This window comes from Barbatula barbatula, assembly GCF_947034865.1.
Source record: "Barbatula barbatula genome assembly, chromosome: 17".
Lineage (NCBI taxonomy): Eukaryota > Metazoa > Chordata > Actinopteri > Cypriniformes > Nemacheilidae > Barbatula > Barbatula barbatula.
Window position 1 is genome coordinate 14818653 of NC_136780.1, and position 27514 is coordinate 14846166.

At 38.7% G+C, this 27514-nt stretch overlaps 1 protein-coding gene across 4 annotated transcripts in view; it reads left to right on the forward strand.

Moving 5' to 3' along the window:
- Window positions 1–12339, forward strand: part of LOC306906988 (utrophin-like) — a gene marked incomplete at its 3' end in the record, with an annotated part of 107437 nt that extends 95098 nt beyond the window's left edge. For 2 of the 4 annotated variants that reach the window (XM_079478780.1, XM_079478781.1), the window contains 6 exons: window positions 2786–3010; window positions 4327–4546; window positions 7991–8060; window positions 8145–8231; window positions 9669–9694; window positions 11123–12339. In XM_079478780.1, coding sequence (XP_079334906.1) covers window positions 2786–3010; window positions 4327–4546; window positions 7991–8060; window positions 8145–8231; window positions 9669–9694; window positions 11123–11131 — 637 coding nt within the window. The remainder of the gene's footprint in view (window positions 1–2785; window positions 3011–4326; window positions 4547–7990; window positions 8061–8144; window positions 8232–9668; window positions 9695–11122) is intronic. The other 2 variants (XM_079478782.1, XM_079478783.1) reach the window with 1 other exon arrangement.
- Window positions 12340–27514: the final 15175 nt, after the last annotated feature.

Below are 27514 nucleotides of genomic sequence, written 5' to 3' on the forward strand. Positions count from 1 at the left end.
AGCTAATAAGCCGTTGCCTGGATTTTCTCCTCGGAGGAACTTCTGGGTCTCAAAGTAACACCGATGCTACACTGGAGAACAAACGTGAAACTGTTTTCCTTCATTAATGCCATATGCTGGCTGATATTTCCTTCCAGCAAGGTCACAGACATACACACGATTGATATCATGAAAACATTTCACCTCAACATCAAAATGATGTTAAAAATCAAATGGAATTTTGTAAGAAGATGTAACCTTGGACCACAAAGCCAGTTATAAGTAGCACAGGAACATTTAAGTAATAGCCAAAATACATTGTGTGGGTCAAAATGATTGCCAAAAATCAGTAGGTTTTTAAGTAAAGATCATGTTCCATGAAGATATTTTGTAAGTTTTCTACCGTAAATATATCAAAACTTTATTTGCGTGAGTAATATGCTATGCTAGGGAACTTGAATGGCGATTTTATCAATAACTACATTTACCATGTAAACAACTAACAATTTTTTCGCACCCTCGGGTTCCAGAGTTGTAAGTAGTTGTATCTCGATCAAATGTTGTCCTTTCCTAACAAACCATACATCAATGGAAAGCTAGTTGGTTAGTTGCTATTGCTATCCCCTATAAAACTGCTTAGCCTCGCTTTACCCCGCACACATTTGAAAGATATTACAGTCGTGTCTCAATATCTACTGTGTTCCATGAGGCTATAAAACCTTGCTTGACTGCCAAGTAGTGACAAGTTCACGTGAGTTGTTCTTCAACAAAAAGCATTTGACAACGATGAAACCAAAGACACTTTTAAGAGCCTGACGCTCCCTGAAACCAAAGCATGTGTTTGCCGAATATGAGACAGAGGAAAATGAAGACGGGATAAAGGAAAGAATAGACACGAGTCATCAGGGGGGTTATGCGTTGAATATGACACACAGATTTTACTGATGCTCTTCAGAGACACACACTACACATGCATTTATTTTCTCATGCCATTTCATCTCTCTTTATCTCTTGGTGACCAGTTCAGCGGCCTTTTCCCTCGTGAACCTCTTTATCTTTAAATGTCCCCATCACTGTCTGTATATATAGTGCTTTTAAAGCAAGAACTGTATTAAAGTCATGCTTCTTTTCCTTTTAGAAAAAATGTACACTTTTATTTCAACTAGTAAATACAGATTTTGAGTTTTGTTTATTTTAAAAGGATATTTATAGAACAGATTAACATAATTTATATTAACAAAACACTCTCCTCTCTGTTATTGGTCGCATGTTTTTTCTGTCCCAAATTCATGTCACTGGTTCAGTAAATGTTGGGCTGTTCAGGATGCCAAAACAACAAATGCGTGTACATCTGTTAGATTTTTTTCATATTCATAAGGCCATTGTAGCATATCGTCAATGTCTTACTAAAACCTCACATCTTTGTTTTCCTGATTTAAATTTCTTTCATTATTGTTGGTCACCCTTCATGTTTGTCTGTGGGTTTTGCAAATATTTAAAGGGACAGTTCGCCCAAAAGTAAACTTTCTGTCATCATTCATTCACCCTTTTGTTGTTTCAAACCAGAACACGAAAGAAGAAATAGAATAATGTAGGAAACCAAGCAATTCTGCCGCACCATTGACTTCCATCGCAGTTTTGTTTCCTAATATGGAAGTCAATGGTGCCCCAGAACGGTTCGGTTACAAATATTCTTCCAAATATCTTCCTTTGTGTTCAGTGGAACAATCAAATGTATACAGGTTGAAAACAATATGAGGTTGAGTAAACGATGACAGAACGTTTATTATTGAGTGAACAATCCTTTAACTGATGAAAAGAATTGAACAATATCAAGTCTTTCTTTCTTTCCTGTGACTGACCAGTTTGGAAGATACAAGCTTTCAGTCTGACACCGTCCATGGGCGATTATGCATTTGTGTGGTTTCAGTATGAAACATTTTGATAAATTATGATTTATCATTCTTATGCAGATTTCACACAAACCACGCGTGCTTTGTAAAATGACCCCTTGTGTTAATAGGACCAGATGTCACTTCACTTATATTCTTTACTTAGTTGTTTCTAAAGCAATGACATTCCCATCTTAACTCTTGCTTGTATGGTGCCACAGTATCGTCTTATCCAAAACTTTTCCTCTATTCTCCTGCCGAGTCCCAAGTGCTGCAATTTCCTTAAGGAAATGCAATGGAGTTGTTTTCTGCTTTGTCCCGGCCGTGCTGGAGACCGTCTGCTGTGTTTCTTCAGCATCTGCTTATGTTGGCAGGTTGTTAGGATCCTCTCTGATGCAGTGCCTGTGTAATCTGTCTGATTAGTCATTGTGTGTGTGTGCATCCAGATGAGTGTTTGCTTCAGACTCCAGAGAGACCATGTGAACACACACCTGAGTCTCATTGTTCACGCATCTGTTCAGACATCGCACTACGGCTCCTGCATCCAAACCTCCTCTCCTATTTTCACATTCAGCCTCACTTTCGCCCATTTGCTTTTGAATATCACCCGTTCTCTGCGTTTACACCCCGCTGCTGTGCTAGAGAACATCTTTATTATTCCTCTTGCTCTGTGTTCGTGTTTACATGCTCTGACAGCACATATCTCTCTCTCTCTCTCTCTCTCTCTCTCTCTCTCTCTCTCTCGCTGTCTGTCTATTTCTGCAAGTGATGTTTACTAAGGCAAGAATCAGTGTTACTCTTGTAAACACGGCAGTTATCAAAGAGTGTTTTGGGTGGGCTTTTATGATGTGGAACAATCCACGGCACACCTAAAAAAATCTCACTGTTGACTTTTCTTGTCTTTGATTCTGTAGGGACGAGGAACACGCTCTAATCCTGCAGTACTGTCAGACTTTAGGAGGGGAGGGGTCATCCTACAGTCAACCCCAAAGCCCCGCCCACATCCTCAGAAGCCCCCTAACTAATGTTCACAGCCCCTCCTACATGCTCCAGAGCCCCGCCCAGATTCTGCAAGCAGTGGAACGGGAGGAGCGAGGAGAACTGGAGCGAATCATAGCGCGGCTGGAGGAGGAGCAAAGGTAGGTCGCGAATATTTCCAGTTTATGACCGTTCACTGTTTAGCATGGACTTGTCTGTCCGTCACATTGAAATATTTTGTTAACATTTTTAAATGAATAATTCAAAAAGTAAAACTGAAGAGTTATGTAATGTAACAGCAACGAATCCAAGATCCGAAAACCATATTCGCTGTTCGATTGAAACAATTTAATTCTGTGTTGTCAAAGTTGACAAGTGACAGACATAAAGGAGACAAAAAATATAATTTATTGCAAAAAATGTAAATGATGAAAAATGGAGATGCAAAGTTTTAGAAGGACAGCAGTTATATACTGTATACAATGTCAAAAAGTTGGTATAAAAGCTAAAATCTTAAATCAAGCTCAAACTGGCTTTACAAGTCACTTGAATTTAAACTATTTAACTTACTTAAAACATGTAGTTGCCTTTCGTATAACTTGAAGTTAAAGTAATAGAAAACATGTGTTAACCTGGATTATTACAGAGGTTCTGATTGGCCAATCATTATATTCCAAGGTCTAATATTGCCAGATCAACTGCTTATAACTAATAAAACACATGGTAACCCAGATGCTGCAAATCATTTTGACAGACACAGGTTATTAATATTACACAAAAATGTCATTTAAATATGTCATTTAATAACATACATGAAATTATATTTAAACCATTTTATTTCTGTTTCTGTCATGTAAATGTCGCCTCTTACCCTAAAACCTAAAGACAATTTTCCTTAAAGAAAGTCTGCATTCATTAAAAATGAGGGTAATAATATATTTTTTATCAATATGTCAATTTGAATAACAGACAGCCGACTGTTATCGCAGGAATAACCCCTGACCGTGTGATACAAGTATAACTGTAGACAAAAACAGACAACATGAAAAGTTTGGTTCTCAGAATACCAGTTTGAGTCAATTTAACACAGTTCAACAGAATAACTCCAATTATTTCTCAAGTTCGCCCGAAACACAATAAAGCGAGAAAAGCTGCCACTTGATAGCAGACTGTTAAAGTGACTTTGACTCTCCTTGTAATTACTTACTTCTGTTTGCTGTTATTCCAGTGAAAGGACTTCCCGATAATAGAAGCCTAAAGCTGGTTGTGCGTTTCTTTAGTTGCGTGTTTTGCATCTGAATCCGTTAGCTTTCTAACAACATGGTCGCATATCTGGTCTCAGTGGGTTCACTTTCTTTCATTGGTCTCCAACCCAGAACATAAAAGAACTGGACCAGCATCCAGCAGTCATAAATCAAGCAAAGAGCTCCAATCCGACACAGCATTAAACATTCCCACTTTATCCGTGTTTGGCCAGGAACCTTCAGAAGGAGTATGAACAGTTGCGTCAGCAGCACGGTCAGTCCGCTCCAGCGGCCACAGCGGTTAGTGGGGCATCAGAGGAAGCTGACCTGTTAGCCGAAGCTAAACTCCTTCGACAGCACAAGGGACGACTGGAGGCCCGCATGCAGATACTGGAGGATCACAACAGACAGCTCGAATCTCAACTGTACCGATTACGCCAGCTACTGCATCAGGTGACAACATACCCAAATGGTTTTGCATTTAAGCATTTGACCGTATCAAGGTTGGTCATCACGATAATTGTAGGGACTTTTATCACGATTTACAGTACTATCACAGTAGAGGATTGCGTCTTTATTGTTGTTTTCAATTATTTTCTAGTTACCTTTTAACCCCAACAGATACGATACATTTTATAAATAGTCATGAAGCCATGAGCATTTAACTAAATAAGCATTTAAATTCAATTTAAATTAATATTTAAATAAATGATGACTTTTAGACAGCTAAATATTTTCTACACACTGGATGTAAAGCGCTGTATTTCAGAGAAATATTAACAATTTATTCAATATTTTTTAACAATATTTTTACATACGTTTATCACGGTATACCTTATTATTGAATGCCGGCACAGATCTATTCACAATATTTTTACATACGTTTATCACGATATACCTTATTATTGAATGCCGGCACAGATCTATTCACAATATTTTTACATACGTTTATCACGATATACCTTATTATTGAATGCCGGCACAGATCTATTCACAATATTTTTACATACGTTTATCACGATATACCTTATTATTGAATGCCGGCACAGATCTATTCACAATATTTTTACATACGTTTATCACGATATACCTTATTATTGAATGCCGGCACAGATCTATTCACAATATTTTTACATACGTTTATCACGATATACCTTATTATTGAATGCCGGCACAGATCTATTCACAATATTTTTACATACGTTTATCACGATATACCTTATTATTGAATGCCGGCACAGATCTATTCACAATATTTTTACATACGTTTATCACGATATACCTTATTATTGAATGCCGGCACAGATTTATTCACAATATTTTACATACGTTTATCACGATTTACCTTATTATTGAATGCCGGCACAGATCTATTCACAATATTTTTACATACGTTTATCACGATATACCTTATTATTGAATGCCGGCACAGATCTATTCACAATATTTTTAAATACGTTTATCACGATATACCTTATTATTGAATGCCGGCACAGATCTATTCACAATATTTTTACATACGTTTATCACGGTATACCTTATTATTGAATGCCGGCACAGATCTATTCACAATATTTTTACATACGTTTATCACGATATACCTTATTATTGAAAGCCGGCACAGATCTATTCACAATATTTTTACATACGTTTATCACGATATACCTTATTATTGAATGCCGGCACAGATCTATTCACAATATTTTTACATACGTTTATCACGATATACCTTATTATTGAATGCCGGCACAGATCTATTCACACTATTTTTACATACGTTTATCACGATATACCTTATTATTGAATGCCGGCACAGATCTATTCACAATATTTTTACATACGTTTATCACGGTATACCTTATTATTGAATGCCGGCACAGATCTATTCACAATATTTTTACATACGTTTATCACGATATACCTTATTATTGAATGCCGGCACAGATCTATTCACAATATTTTACATACGTTTATCACGATATACCTTATTATTGAATGCCGGCACAGATCTACTCACAATATTTTACATACGTTTATCACGATATACCTTATTATTGAATGCCGGCACAGATCTATTCACAATATTTTTACATACGTTTATCACGATATACCTTATTATTGAATGCCGGCACAGATCTATTCACAATATTTTTACATACGTTTATCACGATATACCTTATTATTGAATGCCGGCACAGATCTACTCACAATATTTTACATACGTTTATCACGATATACCTTATTATTGAATGCCGGCACAGATCTATTCACAATATTTTTACATACGTTTATCACGATATACCTTATTATTGAATGCCGGCACAGATCTATTCACAATATTTTTACATACGTTTATCACGATATACCTTATTATTGAATGCCGGCACAGATTTATTCACAATATTTTACATACGTTTATCACGATATACCTTATTATTGAATGCCGGCACAGATCTATTCACAATATTTTACATACGTTTATCACGATATACCTTATTATTGAATGCCGGCACAGATCTATTCACAATATTTTTACATACGTTTATCACGATATACCTTATTATTGAATGCCGGCACAGATCTATTCACAATATTTTTACATACGTTTATCACGATATACCTTATTATTGAATGCCGGCACAGATCTACTCACAATATTTTACATACGTTTATCACGATATACCTTATTATTGAATGCCGGCACAGATCTATTCACAATATTTTTACATACGTTTATCACGATATACCTTATTATTGAATGCCGGCACAGATCTATTCACAATATTTTTACATACGTTTATCACGATATACCTTATTATTGAATGCCGGCACAGATTTATTCACAATATTTTACATACGTTTATCACGATATACCTTATTGTTGAATGCCGGCACAGATCTATTCACAATATTTTACATACGTTTATCACGATATACCTTATTATTGAATGCCGGCACAGATCTATTCACAATATTTTGGTACTGACAATGGAGCTGATATAACCATATAACTATATTGTGTTAATACTACAGTAAACATGCGATTATACCGTAAATAATTCAGTGCCTGTATCTGGTCGACAATTCAACATAGTAGGTTTTGCTACCGTATAACATTCTGGTTACAAACGTTTGAACGCGACTGGTCAACTAAGTAAACTAAATTGAGTTTATTGTAATGATAGCGTTATTTATTTTCCCAAACAGTTTCAATAGATACCACGATAACATAGTTATCGTGAATGATCTTGATCACGTAGTGAACATATTAAACAGCTCAAAGTTGTATTGTACTCTTGTAAGTGCTTTTTGTAGAATGCTAGCAACTTTGTTTGCCTTAGCTAGGCCGACTGAAACCGACAATTTCTGACAACGGACCAAAAACGACTCTTGATTTTTTTAAATACTCGCACGCAAAATGACCTCCGAATGGCCCGCCATCTGATGCCAACACACATCGGGTTCAGTGTTTACCACACTGCATAAACCGCTATTGTTTTAGTTCTTCACTTAGCTTTGAATATTTAACAGTTAATGCCAGCGAGCCCAGCAGCCGCCAAGAGCATCGTGAATCAAACGGTCATTCAGTCCTGATTTAGTGTAACAGTCATTTATTGCATCTCTTGAGGGGTTGATTTACTTCACCGAGTCTCAGTTTGGCCAGATGGTCTTGTCAAAGACTCTTAGCTAAATAAACACAATTTAACTCCATATGCAAAGAGGCAAACAGAACTGTCATTTCAACCTGACATTTATGGTCGCGTTGGGTTCAGCTGAAGTAGCAATAATATCACCTCTCACACATGATTAATAAGACGCTGTCCGTGTGGCTTACCAACTAGATGAAAATACTGATATAAGGTGCGACTTTTAATAACGCTTTTTCGGTTTTTCTAGCCTGAGTTAAATGGCACGTCCTCCTCGAGTTCTCTGCATCAAGATTCAGCCGGACCAGCCGATCTCACAGGTAAACACACGCTCACGCCACAGGGAACTCAATGACTTCTGTGTTTCTTAATCTGTTGAGTGTGTTCTGTGTGTGTATTCTCAGATGAATTTCTGGATGAGTGTGCTAACAGTAGCTCTGATCTGGCTGAGGTTATGGAACAAATTAACCACAGTTTTCCTGCATGCTCTCGTAAGTCTAACGCTCAGACTTTTCCTCTCGCAATCCAACGCTCGCATGCCGGCTCATGCTCTGCTCTGTGGTCCTCCACTTCCCTATTTCCATATTGTTCTATACATAAGAGCACATACAAACTAGATCAAGCTTAATGATACCAGGAATGTTTATCTGAAAAACATTTTGATTTCATTGAAAAAAGAGAACAGCATTAGCCGAAAAAGCATGTACGGATGCATACTTGAAAAATTACGTGTGCTTTTAGTATCAAAACTATTTCTGTTAGTTTACATTGCAAAATATATATAGGACTAAATATTATCCGAAAAACTAGCAATAAACTGAAATAGGTTAAATATAAACGTACCCTATATAGCAAATACAAAAAAAATTATAATAATATAAAAAAATTCACAAATACATAAAATTACAAAAAACACTTTATAGAATTAAACATAAAATGAAAAAAATAAAAATATTAATAAAAAACTACCGTAAAACATTACTCTGAACAACTGAAATGCTATTTTTATGTATAGTATGTGTACATTATACGGTACATATACATTAGGAACTTGCTTATTCTAATTCTGCATGCTGGTTATGATAAATAGCATGTAACTGGAATGCGGTCAACGTCTGTTTCTCTCTTTTTCTAGTTCTGGTTATCAGAGATTTACTTCGTTCCATTTCATCTTATCTTCACCTTCATCTTCATCTCTTCATAAACTGAACTTGATGTTGTAGAGAACAAAGAAACCGAAAAACAATCTGCAGTTTATGTATAAATCCATTGCAATCTGGCAACCTCATATTCCTTATAAACTCTCTTTACCACCCACGTCTCGAATTCCCCCCGCTCACCCTCCACCTGCACCATCCTCACACCTGCCCGTCTGCCAGAAACAACACTTGAACATCTCCGATTGAATGAGCTCTGTCGTTGTAGAGAAAAACAGACGATAGAGATTTTGAGTTGAATAGAAGGACTTAACTGACGTGCAACCTCACAGAGTTACTCAGAAGTCCCTGATTGCGTTTTATTGTTATTGCTGGACTTCGTTTTGAATTCTGCCCAAATGTCGGCTTTCATTGCTAGCTGGACGCTGTGGGTGAAACATTGATCTTGGCTCATTGTCATGTTTTTCTCTATTGGGCCCTCGTGTGTGGGGAAGTTTGTTCTGCGTGAAGATAAAGGGCCCTTTCCATGTTCTTTGTTTGACAGAAACATTTTAATGAAAAATAGAGGGACGGGTTATTCGTGTTTGGAGTCACCTCACTATTGTTTGACACTGTGTCCCCGTAGAGTTCATTCAAACTCCGAACAATCCCATGAGTCTTAGGGTAGACGCTGTAAATTCTATGCGTCTGAAGAGTGCGTTGTCAAGACTGACATGGACATGGACCTAATTTAATCTCTTTCTTTTTCTTTTGTTCTTTTGGAATGTGTAGCATCAAGCGTGTCTTCAAGACCCAAGGTAAGCCTTGCTACAATTTCAACCCATCACACCGGTTATAAAAAACATATTCACCCATATTTTAAATAAACATATTGAATACATAGTGCAAAGAGAACCTGAGGTATGACACCGCATACAGTGCTTCCCACAATCCTTTGCACTCATCTGGTCAAAGAGTCTCTTATGACACGGGACATTTTTCTCTGCTCCAGTAGTTTATTTGATTCATTGGATGTGTATTAAATCATGTTCCTGTTAACAATAATTATTGCTAAATTAATATTCAGTTGGTGTTTGTAAATGCGAGCATTGAGCTTGTATGCAAACATCCATCAGAGCCGATAGATTGACATCTCAATGGTTCTGCAAAGATTTATTGATCATTAACTATTGTTATGTATGCCTTCATTTTATTAGGATGAGAAATGCCTTAAGATTTTGGCTTTTTGTCAATTCAGACACACTATACAATAGATGTTTTTACCACACAGTAGTTCTGGTAAATTACCATCAAATTACCAGATAAACCTTTTTGCCTTTAAATGACTGTATTGCTACGGCGAGTCACGACATTGTATCTATTTTTGATCATGTTTTTATAGTTGTGGCAAACATTTACATTAATGCATTTGGTCATGAGCCAACAACATTGTATTAGATCAGGGGTTCTTAACCTTTTGTTCTCCAAGGCCGCCACCTATCATATTCAACAATATTCAAAGCCCCCCCCCCCCCCCCCATTCACCAAAAGTCAACATTTCTACTCAATAAAATATTTTGGAGTTTGAAATTCACTGGAAATTTTTTTATTTACTATAAAAATTGCCATTTTTTAAACATATTTTAGTGCTCAATTTGTCTAGTTACCAAATGTATTGGGGCCCCCTTGGGACCCTCCTTAAGAACATTGTATTAGAACTGGCTTAACTTCCTTAAGGAGTGCAGATTAAACATTTAGTTAGAACTTCACGATTGGCCCAAAGCAAACACCTTACAAAGTGTGTTCTGACCTAATCTTTTTCTCTGTTAACATAATACTGGTCATTTACTGGTAATGTTGCAATTTCTCATAGTAGAACATTTTATTGCCGTTTGTAAAGTTTGTTTTCACAAATGATCTTTTGGTTGGTGTGAAAAGTGCTTATGACACAGTCCCTCCCCCTAATCCTTCCTGCCATCAGCAAGCGATATTAAGTCGCAGATTTTTTGGAAAGGAGCAAGCCTTTTGATTTGTTCCAATATGAAATACATCAACACAAGAAAGAAAACTGGACAAGTTTAACCATTTCTTAAGTGTTTAAGACTCCTGAATCAATTAGCAATTCAAAAATGGATTCTTATGGCATTGATTCTTTTTTATTAATTGCTTGTCAATTCCATCTCAGTCGGTGTTATGACTCATACTTGTTTATTATGTATGTTTGAATGATCGATGTTTGTGTGCAGGTCATGTGACGGCTGTCAACAGAAAATTTCTTTTGGAGAGCATAAATCTCGAAGAGCACTCTCATAATGCAACTTGACAGAATTCCCATTCCAGAGATGCAGATTTCCAGACGGACCCAAAGACTCTGGAACGGGACCACAGAATTCATTGAAATGACTATTACTACTGCGTCTGTCTGTACTATGCAATTGTACATTTGATCAACATGTAGATTATACGTGATGTGTATTTGCCCATCGTTGTATTACTCCAGTGATTATTTAGGGTTACGGGGGCCATTTACAGGATCCTGCACGCTTTTATTTCCGTGATCACTGCGAACCACACTGCAACATATCTCACAAGCAGTTTACGTCATTTGCTTTTTCAGATCAGCACGTATCTTTCCGTAGACGTTAGAGGTTATTAGTTAAGTCCTAAAACTTCTTAAATACCAGTGGATATGAAGACAAATCATGTTTGGTAATGCTAAACTGTTAGCGCATGTTGTTCCGTTAAAGCGCTTGTTTGGACAGTGTTTGCCGTGAACAAAATATCCCTTTAAAGTATCGTTTTGACATTGTTTTCGTCTCTGACATCGGCACGTTTGAACGGTCACTGCATTTCTAGAACGCACGCACGCACAGATGTTCTACAACACAAACGTTCAAATGCGTCAACAAACACCCTTTTGTGCCTATAAAGCATCCATTCCAGGAGACGAGCGGGCGATAGATGCCGTAATCCTCGATGGATCGTGTAGAGAGATTATATTATAAAGATGTAGGAAATGTGGATTTTCAAGATGTTTGCCCCAAGATTTATCTTTGTGTAGTATAGTTTTATAAATAAATGTTCTAAAATTAGAAGAAAGCCATGATTGCCTTGCTACCTCAGACATCATCGATCATTCAGCGGTTCATTGGCGTGACCGTCGATTTATTCCCATTTTCCCAAACTAAAACAGACACGATTCCATCTGTTGTTCCACAAAGGTTATGCGACTAAGCTTGTCCCTTGTTTTCCCCACGGCCTTTTCACTTTTCTACATGGTGTATTTGTGGCGTTCTCCAGTTCATTGAAGCATTAGATTTTAACATCACCGTAACATCTGCAAAGCAGTCGATTTACCGTCACCGATGCTGTGCTGTTCTGACCCGAGATGGATCGTTTAGACCGACTACACTACATATAATGAGGTTTCATGTTTTATTCAAAATAAAGTTTTTATAATGAGTGTTTTCTTGTCTACTTTTCTCATATCGCATTTAACTGCTGTAGAAAGAATGTTGCTAAGAAAACAGAAGGATTGTTTTATTTAATAATGAAAACACTGTTATCATTAAAGCATGTCAAATGTTTTTATGAAAGACAAAATAGGACATTTTGATCACATTCATGCATTCGCAGGCGGGACTTCTTGGTATGAACCTAATTCTTGTGTTTCTCTTTGGTGTGGAGACTTTCTACGTTTCCTGAAATTCAATGAAATGTATAGTTTTTGACTGCCTTAAGAAGTAACCGTAGATTTTTGTGAAAAACTATAATATCCACAGATTTATTAAGGTCTCACTACATTCCACAGATTAGACTTTTGATATTATTAAAGCAAACGTCTCCTGAATGAAATGTAAATTATATTATGTAACTTATGAAAAATTCATACGTAACGCTTGACTGGGAGGTGTTTTATTGAATATGGCATTCATACGTTGTTGCTGACATTCTGTCATGATTGTAAACAACACATTATCATTTCACCATATTATCATTTCCAAAACAAGTTTCCATTTGGCCGATATGAAGACGGGTCATGTTTGGTAATGCTAGACTGTTGCATGTGCATGATGCCCCCGGCGTTGTTCCATTGATGTTCGATCTTGTTTTGACAGCGTTTGCCTTAAACAGTCTTCCTTTAAAATATTATTTTCACATTGTTCACAATGTTGTAACTTTTCAACTCCTCCCTTTCATCCACCTTGAGGCCCACGCGCGATCCATCAAATCAATATTAGATCAAATGAATAAAGGAAAAAACCCAGCATTAATATTCACTCTGTCCAAAACAAATCCAATAATCTTCAAATGTATACTTAATGGGTGTTTATTTTTGCGATTCATTATTTGATAGAAACATCAGAGGAGAACATCTATATATAAACCTTCATCCATCACGGCACACAGATCTGCATCTTCATTTTTTAAATGTTTTCATGAACTGTGTTTTTTCTCCATCTGTCTATACCCCTGAATGGAATGCAGGAATGACTGAGGATGTGTTTATTGTTAGCCTGCGAATCAGGAGAGAGCGAGAGAAATGAGCCGGAACTAAAAAAGAAATCGAGAAGAAAACGAATTAGGGGCAAAACCTGTTTCCTCCGTACGCTCGAGAAGTTCCTGGAAGAATGGGAGAAGTTCAGTAAATCACAGCCGTCCTTCCGTACAGGGCTTTATTGTATGATATCATTAGTTCTTGGTGGCAGGAGGCAGATTCATCTTGGTAATATCGGGCGATGTCAGTGTGCGGGCATCTGACCTCCGAAGCGCTGCCCATCTATTAGTCTGGCTGCTTTACGAACTCGTTTTTCTTCTGACATGAGCAACTTTTACAGCCCGGAGTCTCATACGATGAAAAAAGGGGTTTGATTGTCTTAATTTGATGTGTTTGTTTGGTGAATGTTGCCTCTCAAGCAATGTCCATTATAACATCTGTCTCTTTGATAAATGTTGCTGTGAACAGCTCGGAGTCAAAAAACCCAAAATAACATACAAGCAAAATACAATAGTCCACATGACCCATGCGCAATGTTATCAGGTTTATTGGCTTCGTGTACTTTCGCAGTACATTCACTTTCTTTTATTAAGAACGAGCTCAAATCACGCAGAACTCTTTTTAACACACAGAAATGTACTACAGGGTCGATTTAACTTCCTCTAGTGAGCACTAAACATTATCTCTATTAGTAGCCTACAGAATGTGGTGTAGATCATCAATCATGTTGTGTGCTGTTGCTCGGGCTCTGATGGATTTCTACAATGTTTCTGTATCTCTGTATTGATCAGGTATGAATGTGATCCTGAAAGCTGCACGCTTACTTGTAACTGGCCTCTCTGCTTGTTATGAATGCACACAACACTCATCTCCGACAAGCACGAACCATTTTCAGCCAGACCTCTCGAGAATCACACACGCACGCTGATCTTAAAAACCCCAGGAGCGCATCTGTTAGTGAAGAGGAAATGTGGATTGTGAGAGAAATGCGTGAAAGACCCCTCAGCTCTTCAATATTCGACAGCTGTAATCCGGGTCTCTCTAGTTTACATAAAGTGCTACGAGAGATTTAAAATGTGCTGTGGAAAAGTCATGGTATCTTTATATTACATATATCCGTGTAGCAGAGGCTTTCATCCAAAGTGACGTACAAACTAGAGAGTATTCAACATGCTATCCTAAGAGCAAACAATATGCAAAGTATAGTACAGATAGATATCAATTAGTACGAGAATCAAACATGTTTTTCAGTATTGTTCAAACTGTCAAAACTCTTGGGGGTCCCATTCTGTGCTTTTGACTCCCCAAAGTTCATTATTTTAGGCCTCTTGGGTAATGCATAGGAGAGGATGGAATCCCCCCAGCCCTCCCAAACTGAACATCGGGGCTCAGAGAAATATTGGTCACCTCACTCTTTAGTAAACTTACGTAGTTATGTAATCCTAAAGATGATGAAAAGTTGTTTTGATGGTGACGGGAGTTCAACGTGGCATGACATTAATCCTCTTTGACCAAAGTCATATAACCCTGCTCTGCACTTTCTGATATACACCACCATCACATGCAATTGCTTTATGATTTGCAGTCTGATATTTCTAAATGCAATGACGCCTGAAATCGAACCTGACTAGCTAAAAGCACTTGCTCTGTTCTCTTGGGCCTTGTGTTCAGTTCAGGGTTTGTTAGTCACGGATCTAAAGCAGTAAGAACAGTTGTCAATAGTTTCCAAATGGCTTTTGTGTCCTTCTGGCGGGCTTGTCGATTCCTGACTATTTGTTCATTAAGGTTTTGGCAGCACTGCGTGTTCACAGCCCCTGAAGACAGTGGAAGGAATCAAGAATTGGGACCGTCGAGAGCTTTCTCTGAAACCCATAGATTGTGGACAGGAGGAACCAGGCTGGTCTTGGCAACCCGAGTTTCTTCCTTCATCTCTCATTCTCCACGCTCAGCCAGTCTTGTTCTTCTTTGATGTTCTGTCTGGCAAAGAATTGAGGCATTGAGAGCCCGGCAGAGGAACGGATTTATCCACGAGAGGAGAAAATCAAACCACTGCCGGAGAATTGCGATCCACCGCGCTGCATTCATGTGGAGAACGTGGGAGGTGAAATAAAGAGATGTCGTGGGGTTGTGCCCGTGTCATTGTGCTGGAAATGAAGGATACACAGACAAATCGAGAAGAGATATTGAGCGTCCATGTGATGCGTAGAGTTAATGAGCGAATGAAATGCTTTTTGGATTGAGAGATACTGGCAACGTGAGAGAGAGAAGCATCTGCATCTCATGTAGAGTAAAGTACGGTCTGCTGGATCCATACCCATACTTTTCACTGGCAGTCAGGCTTGGCTTTCATTTCTGTTGCAAATTAGTTTTTCATTACCATTTTTCCCTTTTTCTAACACTGTTGTCTGTGTGCCACTGACCTCTGTTATGGTTCGGAATTCAACAGTCACATGACAATTTGTAACATCTGCATGAATTTTTGCCATCCCATTTGTATGTTTCAGTAAGATCTGCATTTACGCCAGTGATGGTTAGTGATAGCACAGTGATTGGTGCTTCATTTTTTTTATTCTAATAATCATTCAGATTCATAAACAAAATCACCACCATGTAAAACTATTTTACTCATGCGATTTGGTTGTATTGTGTGGCCCAATATGAACCCAAAATGTCCCTATTTACTTGTTAGCTCACACTACTAGTTCTGTGATGAACAATTCATCTGTGCAAGTCATACCACAAAACTGTAAACTTTCATCTCATTTTATAAATGAAACGCAGACTTTTCCAAATCCAATGAGCCTACAGAAAAAAAAACAAGTCACGGACACTATGGAAACTTCCATTTCACAGGGACTTATTACAGACTTCCAAAAACTTAAACTGACTTGATGCCTTGTACGAAGTTTTAATTAAGAACATAATTTGAGAACATCCTGCAACTATAAGGAAATCCCAAATGCCACGATTTCTCATTCTGAAATAAACTTTGGCTTTGCATGATCACAGTAATACGTACTGTACATACTGTAGCATGTTATACAATGTGTACATTGGTTGCCAGCTGTCTTCAATTCTGTAAGAGCTTTACTTCCACATAAGGCTGGTATACAGAACATCTGTTTCCTTTATCATATTCCTCTATAATATTTATTTTTATACGATAAGATCCACTGTTCTGATTGTAGTAGAATAACTGGTGTTGTTTTGAGATCAGTACTGTTGACATTGACATGGGGGCAGCAAAAGCCAAACCACCCAGTGGTGCATATGTAAGGGATAATCCACAGCTATCCCGGTTTCAAAAGAGCAAAGAAAATCCAGTTTTTCTTTAGACTCAGCCATTAATAGAGTTCCTTAAATAATTCTTATTCAACGATGGCTTTTAAAATGATGATTATGAGTGATCAATTCATGACATTTAAAGTTTTAATAGCAACTCGCAACATATTAAAAGTAAACGGTCCAACTTCACTACAGACACTACATTTGCTTTAAATCATTTCACAGATGATTTTATCCAAAGTGAATTACAAATGAGGGGAACAATAGAAGCATCAAAAGGGAAATAAAGTGCAAGTACATTGAAGACTGGTCTCAATATGCTTAACATAGAACACATATAGCTTAACTATACATGAAGAGTTTATTTGTGAAAACAGATCATTCCTTTTTTCTATGCAATCCAAGTAATATCAATAAATCTGCAGCTGGGTTGGTTTGATTAAGTAATAATTACTCAAAAAAACAACTAAATACTGTATATAATACAAATACGATGACACAATAAAAAGCGTGATTTTTCAAAAAAACGTTATTGTTTTTGCAAATAAACTCTTCATACATGTAGAGGATAGGAATAGCAACAGAAATTAATTGTCAGTGTTATCGGGCCAAGTGTCGACAAAAATCTTAACTCATTTATCACAATCACGTGCTCAAGTTGCCAGGGGTTCAGCGGTCAGGTTGCAGGAGGCAGCAGCCGTGAGGAGAAGAATCACGTTCGCTTCCAACTTCACTCCTATTGGCTGTCGCTCCCAAAAGTCGCTCCTCATTTGCATTAAAAACAGAGATGGCCAGATTATTCCACTAGCACAGACCAGTCCAGGAAAGAAGGGTCTACGTGATTTTAAGCCTTTATAAGAAAGCACCACAAGCCACCATTCATTAGCAGAACCCAAGCATCTGGAGGGTAGGTCTGCGTTAGTGAGTTTATGTATGGCGGAGCGGATTTTGTGGTTGTTTTATAAGATACTGTACCAGCAGACCTTTGAATTGAATACGGTCGGTGTGACGTGCACTCCCTTCGGCTCATTGCAAACACATGCCGATCACTGAATGTATGTAAGGGATAAATAATGATGAAGTCGTAGATTATACTGCAGTATAGTATAGTATTAAGTTATTGAACATATTTCTCAGAAGTAGTTCATCCCATCTTACATTTCCCAACACTTACATCAGCCCATGTATCTCTTGTTCTCTACACACTGAACTCATATCAAGGATGGTAATAATCTGTGAATAGAGTTGTGAACACTCTGAAATGATGGAGGAAATGTGCTATGCAGATATCGAGGAAATCAACCAAAACGCTGCTTCGTGACCGTAATTATGGCACACACGTTTAAGTTCCACCCAGAAGCTGTTATTAGATGAAACAGCCGAGGATCTCTGAGGGTATTTTGATATACTTTTATTTTCAGAAGAGTGTTCCCTGAGGTTAAATATAAAGTGATGCTTCATCGGTTCAGTAATTTAACTTCAGCCGCCTGTGATCGTTACGCATGATAGAGTTTACGTAAAGAAAAGTTTCTGGTGTTCCGTATATCACCTCTCAGAAATGTTTGGGTAAATGGTTAAACATTGATACAGGATGATTTTATTACTTGACTCAGGCCTGAGGGCAAGTTTCTTACACTTGATTTTATTAAGCCTATTTGAAGCTGCTATATAATGAGAAGTCAAATTAAAATACATGAACATGCATGAAAGCCAACTGAAGAAAAACATTAATTGAACCTTTAAAAGCAATAATATATATCAATACCAATTATTAAGACAATCAGATGTTTTTCCTTACCACTATTAACTAGTTATTTCTAAAGCTATAAGAACTAGTGATTCATTTAATATAATTTGTATTAGCTTGAATAAACTTGTCAAACCACTATATCTTATTTGAACAGATGTATTTAAACCACAGCAGCATCTAAGACATGATGGTGCGTTCAAACTGGTCTCATAGGAAACATGCACTTTTTGCTGCGCCACAAAATATGTGCCACCAGGTAGATGTTGCAACCCGGTAGCACAATTTCCAACAGCAGTAACGTTAACAGCGTCATAATATGTTGGTGCCAACAGCCTTGTGGAGAGTGTGCCGGCATGTTAGTGCCAATGCACTTGCGGCCTGACCCCAGTTCAATTCCCATCTCAAGCGTCCTTTGCCGTTCTCTGTCTCTTTCCAATGTATTCATGTCTGTTCTATACATTCAAGGCAAAGAGCCCCAAACCTTACAGTTTGTATATTATACTATATGCAACAGGCAGATATGGCTACATATGCTGTTTATTGATAAAGTCCTGAGGCCAAAGAACAGACCCAAAAGGGATCCCCTTCTCCATCCGCCATAAGACTCCGATCCGGACTGCCTGCGCACAGTAGGCCTGGGAATCGATTAAAAAAGAAACGATTTCAAGGTGTTGAGAGTTGAGAGGCGATTCCAAAGGTCGGAGTCGATTCCATTAAAGGACGACGACTCTGTAAGAGCCTTCAAAAGCACAAGCCTCACCCCTTAGCTGATGTCATTGGTCAACTAAATCACATTAGTTTTTTTCTCTTGTCAGAAGTCTAGAGCTGTGGAATGACATAAAATATTCTACACATTTAAAACTCACGTTTGCTTGATGAACTATAAACGTTTATTATTCATAATAAAAAGATCCATAGTAAAAACAGGGAATTGAGGTGGAATTGAAAACAGAAGCTAGGAATTGATTCTTTCGATTCACAAACCAGGAATTGGAATCTAGTGCACACTTCTCAAGCGGACCATCAGCTGAAGGTACATATTTTGTGGCGCTGCAAAAAGTGTATGGAGGTATGAGACCAGGTTGGTTGTATTCTAGGGGTTAAATAGAGAAAATGATCATTCAAAACTAAAGGATAACCGTGCTTGGCACAAAACTTTGACTAACATTATAAATGGAATAGGAAATATCAAATTCATAACACGAACCCTTTAATGTTTCTCTCTAATTTGATGGTGTTTATGGATCTAAGTTCAGCGTACTTAAGTTGAGTGTATGTTTTGCTGACCGTCAGCAGTTCGGTGTGTATAATATTATGGTATCTGTGGACTGTGTTTCACATCACCCACGCTAATGGACTTCATTAGCTCATCTACGCCTGTGACACAGCATGAGAAGGGTCTCTAGATTATTTCAACTACACAAATACAGTCTCTCGCCCACTTCTGCTAGCCAAAGCCTGGTTTTCTGCATAGCGCAGCAAAAGCAAAGTTACTTAAGCAATAAGAAACCTTTTATTGCATCACCCAGAGGAAAGCCTGAACCTGACATTTATGCGAAGAGCGTCCTCCTACAGTACACCCACAAGACTCACGATCACTCGCTCTGATTCAAAACCGTTCCCTCTGTATGATGCAGTCTGAAGCACCATGAGTTGTGAAGAACATTCGAACATTACACTTTCTTTTAATATACATATCGTATCATTTCTAGTTGAAGTTGGATTTGTAATTGTTACAATTGAATGGTGTTCGTGATTTTGTTTCTCAGGCAATGTTTGCTGGTCTAGTGGATCCAGGGTGTTATTTAGATTTCGAAGGGATAGTGCACCCAAAAATAAAAATTCTGTAGAACACAAAATAAGATATTTGGAAGTACCTGGCCGAACAACGGTGGTACGCATTGACTATTGTATGGAAATAAAATCAGTGCAAGTCAATGGGTACCACTGTTGATCAGTTACTCAAGATATCTTACTTTGCAACGCAGGTTTGAAATGACAAGAGGGTGAGTAAATAATGACAGAATTGTCCTTTTTAGGGTCTTTTTTTATTAAATCCCCTTAAAATAAGTGGGTGAGAAGTGAATAAGATGATTGCAGACACAACTTACTGGCACGTCCTCTGTTCATCATTTAACAGAAGTGTGTGCTAAACAGTCTTATGAATGTTTTCCTCTTCCTATCAGAAAATCTTTTTTTAATGAGTTTTAAAATGAGATTTATGCTTAAAACAGATACAAAATCCTAATCTGTCTCTCTGTGTTTCACATTAATATGAAGATAAATCATCATCCAAAAGCATGATCTTGCAGAGTTTTTCTTTTTTTCTGAGAGAGAGGGATAATATATGTTTTTTATCCTTTTAAGACCATAATCTCAAGAATGTTTATCATTAATTTGAGATATTTATTTATTATTATGAGATTTTCTTTCAACATTACACATAATATAAACCAAATGAGTTGGAAAGCGCATTCCATATTTTTATCATATCACAAACATATTTGTAAAAGGTTTTGCAAGGTCAATAAAGGATTATCTAATAATTCTCTTTGAAAGGATACAAATATGTTCACAGACCATTACATTGCTATGAAAACGAAATAAGACTGACTGCTGGTGTCTGACTCTGATTTAAGCACAAGAAAAGCTTAACAGAAAAGGCATTTTCACGATGAAAAGAAACTCTCGAATGGTCCACTGTGTCAGCAGTAAATGCAGACGGTTTAATAAAGAAGGCACAGAAATCATTACTAAACCGACCAGTCGCAATAGATATTTAGATGAGGCAACATCATTTGCATTCATCCAAAAATGCATCTAAAAAGGCACAGGGGAGGAACGATGAAATTTGCCTCATTGCACATAAATAGCCGATCATTATCACAGGTGACCTTTCAAGACAATTCGCTTTCCACATCACTTAGTGTTATTTAACCTGTTTGTGGAGGGACCACAACAGGTAAAGAGAGAAAATGTAGAAGTACTGAAATACCTCAAGACAAATAAAACGGAAGGAGATATACTGTACGTGAATATGCAGTGGTGTAGTTGTGCCTGTTAATTGATGCCCCCATTTTTAAATCGGCCCAGAAAAGGTTGAACGCCTCTGTGTTATAATCTAGCCGGGTTTCCACTCTGGTTTTATGCACATTTTGAAGTTTCGTATGAGAAATGAGTGTTGGCCTTAGAAGGGGTGCGGATTCTGCAATAATCCTGGCCTACAGGGTATGTGAAGAGACAACCAGGGTAGTATGCAGGGTGATGATTTCCTTGATCTATAAACAGTATGTGCATTTTAGACTGTTAGAGTCATGGTCAATATTTTTGTACAAATATATTACAGTCTGTTTCATGAGGATTTGGGTTTGAAATGACAAAGTTTATCGAGTGATAACAGAATGTCCCGTTTTGAGTGAACTATGCCTTTAACATTTAGAGTAATAAAAGACATCAAATTACAATAGTGGTGCACCTTGAATATCTGCAAACATTACACCTGAGTAAGCAATGCGCTTTGGCATGAACTAGAGAAGCTCTGGTCATGTTTTGTCTTGTCACACTAACATTACCTGAAACCTGTAAATGTTTCGCCATTTTGTAGTTTACGTGGGTCAAGCGCGCCCACAGCAGACAATACCACGGGCGAGACCGCCTTGCCTTGCCTTGCCTTGCCCATTGCCTACCCAATCTTATTTGTCTGACGTTGTGTCGTGTTCTTAGTAAGTTTATTTTTGCCCCCCTTGTGTTTATTTTGTCATAGTGTTCTAGTTAGTGTTTTTTTGTTATCCTCATCATGTTTTTATTTATTTATTAAATATCTGTTAACCCCTTCACTGCTGCCTGGACTTGGGTTCTTCCCGACCACATCCCTGACACTTACAAGTGTCTCTTTCGAAATGGACTTAACAGCCTATCAAATGCTTTCAAGATTGCACACAAACATCTGTCTATTTGACCTCTGCATTTACATCTGCAAGACATCTACAATACAGAGTTTGCTTATCTGCAATACGTCTCGGAGACGTCTGCTGTCAGACATTATCTACACATCTAAAAGATGTCTGTAAGATGTTTATGATTTAGAATGGATGTAAAGCTGCTCTTTCTAAGATGCTTAGCAGATGTTTTTACGCAGCAGATGTTTCCAGATCTCCAGCAGACATATTACAGACGTTCAGACGTCTCTGAGGCGTATTGCAAATGAGAAAACTATGTATTGCAGATATCTTGAAGATGTAAATGCAGACGTCAAATAGACGTAAGCCAGATGGATTGTGCTATCTGGGTTAGAATGTTTATTTGGCCTATTACGGTAATGTGTATCAACCTAGATTTCTCTGGTTATGCCAAGTAGGAAGAAACCTGAAACATTCAGAACATCAGCTTATCAATTATGTATACACAGCGAGCAATAAAGCCCAATGAACCAATACACTCCTGTTTAAATGAACAAAGTTATCTGCAACGCAAACAGGTGACACAACAAAACTAACATGCTATTGGATAGAGCTGTCTACATTACCCTTCACGGCATAAAGAAACAGCAGCAAAGCTCAGTCTAATAGAGGAGAATGAGGATTTTCTCACATTGTTCCTGTGGTTGAGATGAGAACATCCTCACCAGTAATATTCAGGACACACATTGAGTTGTAGCGACTATGAGTTTTGGATTTCGGCCACATGTCGTCTCACCGTGGCTATGTTTACTGCGTTGACACTGGACATGCCAATGTTAAACAGAGTGCCGACGGCGGCGGCAGCTCCGAGCAACGCTCCAAGGAACCGTTTGGAGTGGCGGTTGTGTCCACCTAACTCCGCTTGGGTCACGGTAATCTTCTCTAGTTGGTTGAGCATGTGCTTGACATCGGCCTCTGCATGGAGGAGAGAGTCCTCGGTCCAGCGAGCACCTGCCCAGCTGTACTGGGCTGCTGTGCGGGGGTAGTGCGCCCTGTAGACGTTGCGGGGGTCGAGTCGAACGTACACCTTCTGGGTGTGTGTGCGGCAATTGGTGATCAGGAGTCCGGGTTGCTCTCTTAATACGATGCCCGAGGCTGGACCTTGTGTGATGTCTGGTGGCGACTGGCCTCTGATTGTCTGGAGGCACAGGAGCATGATCCACAGTCGCATCCTCCAGTTCCTGGCGTCTTTCTCCGACTGTAATCTTTGGTCGACGTTCAGACGGAGATCCTCCAGGGTCTTTTGAAGCCTTTCTACTTCCTTTCTTGTTCTGTGCCTGTCTCATCCTCTTTCTCAGTCTCTAGAAGTAGCTGATCTAGACGACGCTGGATGAGGGCCTGGTCTCTTCGGGCCTCCTCGGCCTGAAGCTTTAGCGTTGCTGCTTCCCATTCCAGGTCGGTGTAGCTCTATTCGCCTAACGGTGCCTGAGCGACGAGGATGTGGGCGAGGCTTCCGAGGATCTTGGCCAGGTCTTTGTGAGTGTAGCTCTGCGTTAGAGCATGTGCCATCAGCTTGTCTAGCTCGGTGTCCAGTTGTTCCTGGCTCAGCTGCCCCAGATTCCCTCGACCAGTGTTCGTTAGTGCTTGCAGCCATGTCGCTAGACGATCCCACGGGATGTGGAATGTCTATTTCACATTTACAAGAACTTCAATAGACATCAACTAGCTGATCGTTTATTCAGCATTGGGAAGTTATGGTACAAAAATCGAAATTACTTCTCAGACCACGGCGGGTCTCTTTGTGCTGTATTGGCACAGGAAAAAATGTGTTGGATACAGGAATTATCGTCTGTCTATTTCTCATTTACAAGAACTTCAATAGACATCAACTAGCTGACTGTTTATTCAGCATTTGAGTCAAATGTTTTAGGTTTCACAAATGAGTAGCAAGTTCACTGTTTTAACCAGGAGTTTAACGAAAAAACTTCTTGAAGTTTCTGGCCGGAGAGGTCTCCTGGAAGTTGGCGCTGTTTTCTCTTTGGCGGAATGCAATTAGGTAACGGTCACGTCGATTCTTATAGATAAGATGAGCGGACACCTCTTTTCTGGATGGTCCAATTGGCATGAGAGGCCTAAGGTGGGAAAACTTCTTTGTTTGCTGGGGTCCCCCCCTCTCGGCTAATTTAAATGAGGGTGGCATAAGCATGCGTTTATCCTCACAAAGCTGGTACTTTTGTAATAACGCATCGTGTAGTTAATTTCTAAACGAGATTCGATACAGTCGAGTTTTTGTGATCAAACACTATGATTCTGCGCATCAAGAATACCTAGATGCATGATTATCACAGTTACCAGCATACAGGGTTCATTGAACATACAGTTAACGTCATGGCTGTTTTTGTATAGTATTTGAAAACATTGAATCATAAACATACACATTTAATTCCTATAAGTTAACTTTAAAATGACAATATTAAAATGACATCTCCTCAAAGACCCAGGGAAACAATAAAATCAGGGTTTGTTCAATGTTCTGTCCAAGGGTGAACAATTCCCAAATCCAGTCCTGTCTGGATTTAGCTCAGTGTTTCCTCTGTTAACAGGACTTTGAGTAGATAACGTGTTGTTGCGATGCTTCCTTGAACTTCATGTGGGTCCAGCAACAATACTGCCGTATCTGCTGCTCCACCGCGGACCTGGCACCTTCACAAAAATAAGCAATAACTAGAACAGGTCTTCAGCTCAATACTAAAAACAAACACACACATCATTGTGGAAGAAAAGGACCACTTCCCTTTAGTCTGAGGTTTTGTGAGCGTTGACACTGTGAGATCTGTGAGTCAGCTCCACCAAAGCACAGGGTTTCCAGTCAGCCACAACGCTGAGGGGAAAATAAAATTATCAAGACAGTCCACAGTCCACAGTCCACAGTCCACAGTCCACAGTCCACAGTCCACAGTCCACAGTCCACAGTCCACAGTCCACAGTCCACAGTCCACAGTCCACAGTCCACAGTCCACAGTCCACAGTCCACAGTCCACAGTCCACAGTCCACAGTCCACAGTCCACAGTCCACAGTCCACAGTCCACAGTCCACAGTCCACAGTCCACAGTCCACAGTCCACAGTCCACAGTCCACAGTCCACAGTCCACAGTCCACAGTCCACAGCACATCCGTCCATCCAGAGCGTTTTTCACCTGCTGGTAAGAGATCTTGCCTCCTATTTATTTGGAATGGTCTGATCAGCTGGCCAATGAAATAGTTGATTTAATTAGGGTTTACAGGTGTGTCAATCAGTCTCATTACAGTTTGTGAAAGAGGTAAACCGTGCTATTAAGTGTCCAGCAATATCACAGCAAACAATATAATAAACCAATCCACCACAAACCAAAGAAAAACACAGCAAACACATCAGAGGAAAATCGCTATATATATATTAATCAGTAAAGATTCCCAAAATAAAGTAAGGTTACCCATCAATCACACTGCTCCACTTGTTGTATATCACATGACACTAACACTTCTGAATCTGATCGTGTCAGTCAGAGCTGCTCGATCTTTCGTTTTCATCTCAATATTCATGACGTGTGATTTAAATTAATCAGAGAGACTTTTATCAAGACAGACAGGATATCTGAGTGCTTCAGTGTCACTGTATCATCATCATCATCATCATCATCATCATCAAACAGGCTACTTGAGAGTGATTAAGAGAGAGAGAGACAGAGAGAAATTTAAAGGGATAGATCGTCAAATATTCTGTGATTAACGTCTGTGTTCATTGGGACTGGAATTACATCTCTAAACACATTTTACATTCATAAGTGGAGGGACATGAACACAGAAAAGTAACACACACATTATTCACATGCAGAAAATGTAAAATCCTTTATTGATTCTTGCCATTCACTTTATTGATGTGTCATTCTAAACAGTGTAGTCTATCGAAAGCTTTCTTTAACTTTTTTGTGTCCATAGATGATACCCAAAATAGTTGTTGAACAGTTCGACAGTTTTTTTATTGTGTCGTTTTGTTGCTTTGGTGCACTATACTGTATAAAGCTGTTCTAGTTTGGTCACGTCTGTTGTTCAGGGTTTTGGCATCTTCCTTGATTCTACGGTCACTGGAGCGTGTTGGTTTTGTTGCGTTGCGTGATGTCTTGCAGTGTAGGCAGCTTTGTTGATTGTAATTGTTTTCTGTTCAAGCAGTGTTGTGTCATCATGTGGAGTGTAGATAGTTTATTAATTACAATTCTTTCTTCCTATTGTTGGTTTCTTAGTGTAGGCAGATTTGTAAAAGGTTGAGTAGGCAGTCCTGTCCAGAAAGGTTTTCATGCTGGTTGGAAGTCTCTAAACATCCTGAGTAAAGTGAGACTTTGGTATTTTTATAATTATATATCATCTGTGAAAGGCGTAGGACCAAAAAACTTTGCCCAACCGTTGCCCTTGGTTTGAGGGCAATGATAGGTCATGTGTACATTTTCTGTCTACGTATTTTGCATCTCACTTCGCACGCTGTTGACGCAGACACCATACGTCATCAGTGCGGTACAGACACAGCGGGAGAATGGCAGGTAAACCACTGGACCCTAACTTTTCCCTAGTGAAATGTGTGCAAGTTTGCAATTGGCACCTGCAAAGGAAGAACAAAAAATAAAGACCGTCTTTAAAACTGACATGACTAAAAACATCTAATCATCGAAGAGGCCAAAGCAGAATTCCATTCGCGAATGCATTACGGTCCTTGACGGTCGGTTCGCAGGGGTTTCCGGGGGTTTCCCACTCGGTCTGTTCGCGATTTTGTTCCTGGAGGTTTCAAGAGAAGAATGGGAAAATCCTGGCAAAAACGGTAGTGTTGACAGGTGTGATTATAATCAGTGTTGCTTTTCCACGCTTCTGGAGTCAAGGGTTTCCAAGATGATGCCATGGTAACTTCTGGACAGGTACTGTAGGCACATGATTAGATTTTGATGGGTTTTGATTATGTTGCTTATGTAGTTTATGGACCTTAATGTATTACATCGTTACCCAGCGTCTACCGGTTATAAAGCGGTTTTCGCTATTGTAGTAAAGTTATTTACTTTGCACTGGTGAATGAGACATGATTTCATTGGTATTGATCCAAGAGCGTTCATGTGTTTTGATTGGATTTGGACGGTGATTCGCACGGAGGGTGGGATAATGATTTCAGTGCTAGCAGGCCAA